This window comes from Echinops telfairi, unplaced genomic scaffold, assembly GCF_000313985.2.
Source record: "Echinops telfairi isolate 266 unplaced genomic scaffold, ASM31398v2 ScPeMD7_11;HRSCAF=52, whole genome shotgun sequence".
NCBI classification, from domain to species: domain Eukaryota; kingdom Metazoa; phylum Chordata; class Mammalia; order Afrosoricida; family Tenrecidae; genus Echinops; species Echinops telfairi.
Genome location: NW_022103908.1, coordinates 2,501,261 through 2,510,043, shown reverse-complemented (window position 1 = coordinate 2,510,043; position 8,783 = coordinate 2,501,261). Strand labels below are relative to the sequence as shown.

General features: G+C 45.9%; 1 protein-coding gene across 1 annotated transcript in view; it reads left to right on the top strand.

Annotated features, from left to right (window-relative positions):
• The first annotated feature begins 635 nt into the window (after nt 1–635).
• The window catches only part of NHLRC3 (NHL repeat containing 3), a 14,878-nt gene continuing 6,730 nt past the window's right edge, over nt 636–8,783 (top strand). The window contains exons 1-4 of the mRNA XM_004711229.2: nt 636–859; nt 1,122–1,274; nt 1,549–1,696; nt 5,137–5,337. Of these exons, the coding sequence (XP_004711286.1) occupies nt 776–859; nt 1,122–1,274; nt 1,549–1,696; nt 5,137–5,337 (586 nt within the window). The 5' untranslated portion in view covers nt 636–775. The remainder of the gene's footprint in view (nt 860–1,121; nt 1,275–1,548; nt 1,697–5,136; nt 5,338–8,783) is intronic.

Sequence of the window (8,783 nt, the reverse complement as noted above, 5' to 3'; positions counted from 1 at the left end):
TTCGGCCGACTGCTCGGTCCCGCGCCCGGGGAGGCTCTTTGTTATCAGCTGCCGCGGCTTCCGGGAGCGGGCCGGCGGCCGGGGAGACTCGGGAGCCGACGCAGGTGGGTACGGCCACAACTAAGGGGACTCCGGAACACCGCAGCGCTGGTCCCAACAGGCGCCCGGCCGGGGCACCCTTCTAACCCCCCACCCGCAAATGGGGGCCTTCGGTGATGGCCGTCGCACCCGCCACGCACACACGCTGCGCCGCCCGTTTGGGCCGCGCTTTCCCGAAAACCCGCGGACGAGGGTCCTGATGTGGGAATGTAGGCGTCCGCTGCGGATGCCTGTAGGCTTCGGATTCCACGCACCCCAAATCCCTGCCTAGACCCGGTCGATCACTTTTAGAGCGTCACTCTCCTCGTGCATCAGAATGGCACGCGCGTTGGTGTTGAGGTTTCCGTCCGAATGTAAAAGGGACGGGCTGCGAGTGGCGAAGGCACGGCTGCGGGCGCCCCGAGACGGGGAGAAGGACGTCCACGGCTTGGACCGCCCCTGGGGGCGGGGAAGTGCCGTCACGAGCCTGTCACGGGGCACCGGCCAGGGGCGGGGCTCTGGTGACGCGCCCTCGGGTCGCAGTGGGGTCTGCGAGGTTGCTCGGTCTCCGGGTTTCCGCTCCGTCGGTCGCCCCCTCAGGGAGTGGCTGCGGGAGGTGCACGGTCGGCCCGGGGCTGACACGACCCGCGCCGGGACGCTGGCGACCCTGTCACGCGCCCCGGGTGGTTCGCCTCTCATGGCGAGGTTCTGGGTCTGCGCGGCCGCCGCCGTCTTCTCGCTGGCGTTTCTGATTCTGCACTCCTGCTACTGCGGCCCTCCAGTGAGTCCGGCGACTCGGGGCGAGGGCGAGGGGGGCGGCGTTGGGGGGCGACGACGTTACCTTGGAAGGTAGCGTTTGCACCGCGTCCTTTTCCCGACTTCCTCTTTTACCCACCCCCACCCCCATTCCTAAGTAATTTCGAGATCTGTACGGTGGTCGTTTTAATGTTCTGTAGAAATGATTCTTGGGGAACCTGGGTACGCGTGTCCGTGTTTTGTTTTTAAAACACTGCGTGCTGAATCCCGATTTTCCGCCCTTTAAGATGTTAAGGAGCTTTGTTTTTGTAAATCGCTGGACCCCCGAGAAACCCCTTTACCGACTGGACCTGGACTGGCCGAAGTATTCCGAAATGTTCACTGGAACACCGTTCTGCGTTGCGGTTGATTCAGCCAACGGGTTGGTTTACGTCGCCCAAGTAAGTAAGCCCCAGGCGCTGTGGTTGCAGTTGGACCGGGAGAGTCTTCCTCTTGTCACCGCACGTACTCTCTTGCCGCAAACGTGGGATTTGTTTTCCAGCCATCCTTTTTGAAAGTGTGATGTTAATATTTGGCGTGGAGGATGGGTTTGAAACAGTACTAAAAATTCACAGTTAAGCCTTACTTGTTACAGTCCCCTTCCCCCCTGCCAACGTTAAGATTCCTTTTCTTAAAGCCAATGCCATCTAAGCAGTTATTTTTGTATGCCTCTAGAGAGGGGATAACATCCCAAAGATCTTAGTGTTGTCAGAGGACGGACATTTACTACGAGCCTGGAATTACACAGTTGACACACCTCATGGCATGTTTGCAGCCAGCACACCATACGAACAAACTGTCTGGATCACGGATGTAGGAAGTGGTACGTGTAGCAATGTTTCTTACACCCTGTCGCTAGAAATCACATCTGTGCCCATGTGCTTGCTCTCCACTCTAAAATCTGAATTGCTGAATAGAATCTTACTCCTCTAAACAGTCCAGTGCTTCACAAACTCACTTCTTTCCAACAGTCTTTCATTTGCCCTCAGCAGAATCAAGAAACTTAAAAGGGCAGCTCTGATTGTTAGTGGGTTTTCATCTTGTTTCCCACGGGACTTTTCTTTTCCATTTCCGACCATGAGCTGCTCTCCTCGTTGAGATAACTAATGCGGTTGGTTGAAGACAGGCAGGATGGCACTCTCCAAAGTTGGATGGAAGACTGGGAACCTGACCACTACAGTTTGCTTTCAAATGCGATGCTGCTGAGATATCCAGACTCCTTGATTGCCCCAAAGTGCAAACATTTGCAGAAATTGGTGTCGATGTTTTTGAAATCCCACTGACGGCAGCATGTCTGCATGCAAATATTTTTAGTAGCCGATGCTGAAAAGAAAAATAAGCAAAATTGAGTTTATAACTTTGGGGGACTTTGCAGAGAAGCAGTTTTCATGTGTTTATGACTCTGGACACGGCAGTACCAGAGATAGTCTGGCCTTACCTTAGGCTATCAGAAAGATATGGGCAGTCAAGAACAAGCTTTCTAATAATCCTTAGCCCAGCTAAATGTACAACTTGAAGGAAATCTGTTTGCTCCTGTCTGGCTAATTCCAGTCACTCTTGCTAATTTTTTAATGAATGAGGTTTCAGGGGGATTCTACTGCTAAAGGCCTTTACTTTTTACTGCGTTCCATCTGTCTTAGTCCTGGTCGACTAGAAAAACAAATCCAGAGACGTGTGTGTGTGTGTGTGTGTGTGTGTGTGTGTGTGTGTGTAAAAGAGAGCTTGATATAAATTGTATATTGAGAAAATATCCAGCCCAGTCCAGATCAAGTCCATAAGTCCGATATTAGCCCATATGTCCGATACTAGTCCAGAAACTCCTCTTTAGACTCACACAACACATGCCATGATGCCGAATGCAGGAAGTGCACAGGCCGGTGGGTGAAAATTCTTGTAGAGCCAATGGCAGTGGAAGCATCTCCAGGGCTCTGGCTGCCATCAGCATGACTCCATGTGGCTTGTCAACAGGAATGTGTAGCAGAGAGAGAGTGTGTGTCCTGCTTCCATGGAGGAAGAAAGGAAGTTCTCAGAATCCTCATGAGAAGGCCATGCCAACAAGGAGGCATCTGGATGTGACCTGATTGACAGGCCAGACTCCACCCCCTCCTTAATATCCTCAAGTTGACACCAGATTATGTAACTACCACACCATCCATGTGATTTTATTTTTTTAATAAAAGACTTCCCTTGAATACCAGAGTTGAAAGAACATGGATCTGTGCCACCTATAGATCCGTAGACAGTTTTTGCATTCCTGTTTTTCAAAGAATGTTCTCACCAATAGAAGGGTGAGCATTTAAAAAACATGCTTTATGTTTATTAGCCCTTGCTAATTCTTGGGAAACATAGGGATTGTCTTTTTTTAAATAATACTGTCTTTTTTTATTCTACAAACATTAGCAAAACCCCAAAGCCAAATATAATAAATGTATTTTCATGATACAATCATAATGCATACCATTCAATTTATCTATTTTTGAGGCTTGTAACGAGGCCTTTTTTTAAAAAAATAGCTCAGAGGAGACACAATTATGATGTTAGTTTACTTCTTTTACTAAAATAAGTCAGTGTGTGTACCACACCATGAAAAAGGCCTCCCCAAATCACAGTGGTTCCACAGAAGGTAGGACCTGAGTCCAGAGTCCGTGGGCAGGCAGGCATTCAGAAGGTGGGGAGGAGTGGGGGGGCGCTGGCTCTCCATGCCTGAGATGTGGCTCCGGGCTCTTGCTATCTACAAGTGACAGGTAGGGGACAAATTTCAAAACAAACTCACTGCCATCTAGTCCATTCTGACTCATGGCGACCCTGCAAGGCAGGGTAGAACTGCCCCTGTGGGTTTCTCAGACTAACCCTTTAGAGAGTAGAAAGCCTTATCTTTGTCCTGGTGGTTTTGAACTACTGACCTCGAGGTTGGCAGCCCAATTCCATAACCACTGTGCTACCAGGGTTCCTGGATAAGGGACAAGGCACTTATAAAAAGCTGGTTCAGTTTAAGTAGGTTTGGAACCACACACCTGTTGCATAGTGTGGCGTTGATTCCAGCTTGTAGCAACCCTATGACGAGAGAACTGTCCCAGAAAGTTATGCGGTTCTAGGCTGTTGTCTTCATAGTAGCAGACTGCCACATCTTTCTCCCACAGAGCGGCTCCCTAAGAAACCTCCATCATGCAATTGGCTTTTTGAAATTGCTTCTAATCAGTCATTTGTTCTTGTATGCCTTCAAAGTGATTTCTACTAACTTCTTATTACTTTCCCCTATTTATTAGTATTTGTCTTTATACTTTGGTTTGTAAGATAATTTTAACAGAATGAGCTTTTAATGTGAGAAGATAGTAGTGATTTAGAAAGATCATTTTCTAAGGTAAGAAAAATTAGTTGAAAGTTCAATTTATTTTAAGCTAAACTTTTAAAATTTATTTTGATTTATTTAAGTAGTTAAAAGTCATCTGCATCTTAGAGAACATTTTGCATGACCTACTGAAATTCAAGATCAGGATTCCACCTATTGAACTAATCATTTTCAAATAGGCATTGCTAGTCTTGCGTTGCTTTGGTGTGCTTATTCAAGCTCACGAGATTCAAGAAGAAAATGGTAACAAAGAATTTCTTGACATCACTGGATTTCTGTCCCAAAAGCTGACTGCCACCAAGTCAATTCTCAGTCACAGGCTAGAGGACAGAGTGGAACTCCCCCTGGGATTTCTGAGACTAACTCTAAAAGGGAATGGAAAGCCCTGGTTTTCCTCCCTCAGAGCTGCGGGTAGTTTTGAACTGCTGAGCTTGCAGTGAGAAGTCCGACACATAACCACTATGCGCCCACCAGGGCTCTGGATTTCTGTATAGCTTCTTGCTCATGTAATTTGAAGTTTACCTATTTTGAAAGTAGCTAACACTTCAATTCATGGACAAATGACTGTACCTAACGAAGAGCCTCTCTTGCTTTGCCAACTCTAGCATGTAATTATCTAAGGCTAGCAACTACTTATTACTGTTGAATCCTATCTGCTTTTTATTACTAGCTCCCTGGTGATAAAGTGGCACCAAGGAGCTGGTAATAATGGTTGGCAGTTCAAAACCGCCAGCAGCTCCAAGGGAGAAAGACGGGGCTTTTTATTTCCGTAAACAGTTATGGTCTCAGAAACCCACAAGAGAAGGGCACTGTGAGTCAGCATTGACTCGATGGCAGCAAGTTTGTCTTCTTTAATCTGAAAAAATAGCAATGTTTGTACAGTAGTTAACATTTGTGCATGTCTACTTTTACAGGATCCTTTGGTCATACTGTTAAAATGTACAATTCCTTTGGTGACCTTGTTCAAGTCTTGGGCACCCCAGGCAAAAAAGGCACAGACTTGAATCCCCTGCAGTTTGACAACCCTGCAGAATTGTACATTGAGGATACGGGAGAGATTTACATTGTGGATGGAGATGGAGGGCTGAATAACAGACTGTTGAAGCTGTCCCCAGGTATGTGGCCTAACCTTGGTGTTCTGAGAACATCTTAAGTTGCGTTTAGAATTTGAACTCTGTATAGAAGGCTCAAATACATGCCTAGAAGTAAGCTAGGGAGTAAATTCTTGGGATGGCCAAGAATAAATGATCCTGAGTATAGGCCTGTTTATTCTCCACCAGAATACATAGGCCTGTTTATTCTTCATTCAAGTGTTTCCTCCAAAATCAAGTGGAGGCATAGGCATTTACAGTGGACTGGAGAGGAGTGGGTATTCTGTGCTATTGGAGAAGTAGGACCCGGCTTGAGGGAAGTGGTTCTTGAACTCCAGTGCTTTGGTAGGGAGGGCTAGGGTGTGAGGGGAGCGCTCCTGGAGAACTAGGTCAGAGGGACTCATCGTTAGCCTGGCCTCTAGGAAAGGAGTTGGAGATGTTATTTGAACAGTGGAAACTACAATTTGGGATTTATTTGAAAGCGTATCTAAGGGTTTGAAAGGCTATTTCTGCTTACAAAGAATGTGAGGTTTTTAGTTGAAACAAAGGTGCTGGAGGCAGAGGTTGTAAGCTACAGTGCAACATCCGGATCTTGTTGGCGAGCTTGCACACCTGGAGGCTGTGTACGTTTATCACCCAATAACTGCAATAACTGATGTTTGGTTAGTAGCAGTGAGAGTGGGTGGTGATGAAGAAAAATGCAAGAAGCCAAATTCTTGGATAAAACTAACAACTAATTTTTTTAATTTAAAGAAACATTGGGTTTACTCAATTTGACAGTGACAACAACCCCAACCTCCAACCCTTTTTTTCCCTTTGTTAAAAATATGGTTACTAAAAGTTGATGTAGCAAGTTAGGTAACCTCAGAGCCCTCACAAATGGATGAGTGACAGTGGCATGTTCTAGTGGGTCAACATTCCAAGTGTGTTGTGATGGTTCTAGTTCTGCTCTTCTTTCCCTCTGTCCTTGTCTCCTATCTTGTCTTCCTTGCTTGAGATTCAATGTTGAACTTTGCACTTAACCCGATGGTTTTGTGTGACAGCACTCACCTAATGGGTTGTCTTTCATTTTGTGTGCTGTGCTGCTTTTCTGCTCAAAAGTGATCTTGGGATAGTTTTGGCTTAAGGTTTTAAAAGTGTCAGCAGATGGTCCAGGTGGCCTTTTTTAAGAGTTTGAGTTTTGTTTACATTTTTCTCGCATTCTGTCTGGGCTGATCTGTAGTGATTCCGGTCATATCAGTCAGTGGTGGAGTCCAGGGACTATCTAGTTCTCTAGTCTCAGTGTAGTGTGGTGGTGGCTGGTGTAGACTGTCAGCTTCATAGACTTGTTTCTTCTCTGAGATCTTGGTCACCTTCTGACTCTTTGGCACTGGATGAGTATAGACTAATAGATGTTTGCTCCAAAGCTCTGGGGACCTCAGATGCTACTCACATCACTAGGGTGCAGAACATAAACTGTGTTACCCCAACTGACTGAACTGTCCTATGATACTGGTCCTAAGCTTCCAAATTTAGTTGTCATGTTTGGTTTGGCTCAGTCTGAGAGTATCAGTAGTGTCTTCAGTGAATATACTTCCTTTCTGTATTTACACACATATGTAAACAGCTGTACCTAACTCTGTATACCCACACCTATTCTTATCTACATATGATTCTAGTCTCAATGTTTTGTCTGTTAGTGTCGTTGCTCTCTCATACCAGAGGTCTTTAAAAAGTTCATGGCAAATGCCTGTTAGGAAAAGAAACTGTGCCTGGAATTCCATTTCCTTCTTTTGCACCCAAGGAAACTCATACCAACTTACTGTAACGTGTCTAAACAAGAGCTAGTGTGAGGTACTCAAAAGGATAAGACATCGGTTTGAAAAGAGCTCTTATTAGACCAATGTGAGTTCTGTTAAAATGAAAGCAAAGCAGACATCAAACTGATGGAGAAGCTTGGGTAAAAGAATGGGGAAATGGATGCCGAACAGAAAGTACAGGAGGAAACGCCCCAGAGCAATCATCAGCTCACAAATGGAGAGCTCATTTTAAGGACAAGAGATGCTGTTGAAGACCATCCACATCAATGTTCAAGGAAGCGATCTTGTTCCTACCCTAATTGAAGAGGAGCTACTGCCAACACCTTAGACCTCTCATCTGCATGGGCTCAGTCACACAATTCTAACTGGAAAATGTGAAACTTTCTGCCCAGTGGCTACCAAAGCGGTTGCACCCAGAGCAGCTGCTGAGCAGAGTTTTTATGGGGATTTTTAACAAGTGGAATGACGAGCTGAAGCATTTCTTGGGAAACGTGCAACAGGAGATGACACAGGGCCTGACCAGTAGGATCCCAAAGAGAAAACGCCGTCAAAGCAAAGACCGCCAAGGGGCGATGCGGTCAGAGAAAAGTGCAGCGTCAGGAGCACAGGTGATGGCAAGAGCTTTTGGTAACACTCAAGGCGTTTTGCTTGTTGACCTCCTGGAGGGCCAAGGAATGATAACAACTGCTTACTGTGAGAGTGTTTGAGAAAGTTAGCCACAGCGTGGGCAGAAAATGCCCAGAGAAGCGCCACCAGAAAGCCCTTCTCTCCCCCAGCAACGTTCCTGCTGCTCATTCCGCTCCTCGTGCCTTGCTTCACGTACATGGAGCGATTTTGTGAGGGTTTCTGTGGGAAATTCTTTGGCATCTACCACACAGTCCTGATTCGATGCCTTCTGACTTCTTTTGTTTCCAAACCTTAAAGCACCCTTAAAAGGCACCCATTTTTTCTTCAGTTAATAATATAAAGGAGACTGTGTTAACATGGTTAAATTCCCTGGACCACCAGTTCTTTAGAGATAGAGTCAGTGGTTACTATCATCACTTACTTGAACTTGATGGAGCTTATATTGAAGAAGTTTATATTTAAAACTTTTAATCTTTAAGATCCATTTTTCCAGAAACTTCCAGAACCCTTCATATAGGTCGAGTTCTTTAGTACAGGCATCTTAGAAACAACTCGATGTAGGAAACAGGTTGAATATGGGAGTCATTAGGTGCTGTAGGCTGATTTCAACTCCCAGCAAGCCCACGTGCCCGAGCAGAACTCCGTGGGCTCTCTGGGCTGTGGCTCGGTTTTCTCTAGGAGCAGATTACCAGGGCCTGCTGTCACCTGGAGAGCCACTGGGTGCATTCGAACTGCCAGCCTTTTGGTATCAGCCAAAATTTTAAGCCATTGCACCAGGAGGCAAACAGTGAAACAATTTTTATCACAAGAAAGGTGATAGCAAATAAGAAAGTTATAAAGAAAACCAGTTTAAAGGTGAGGATGTTCTGAAACTTAAATTGAATGATTTTAAGACAGTCATGAAAAACATGACGTGGCAATAATAATTGGAGAAGCAGATGCATTGCTAAAGCAGAGAAGGGGTGTGTGTGTGTGTCTCTGTGTGAGAATAATAATTGGAGAAGCAGATGCATTGCTAAAGCAGAGAAGGAGTGTGTGTGTGTG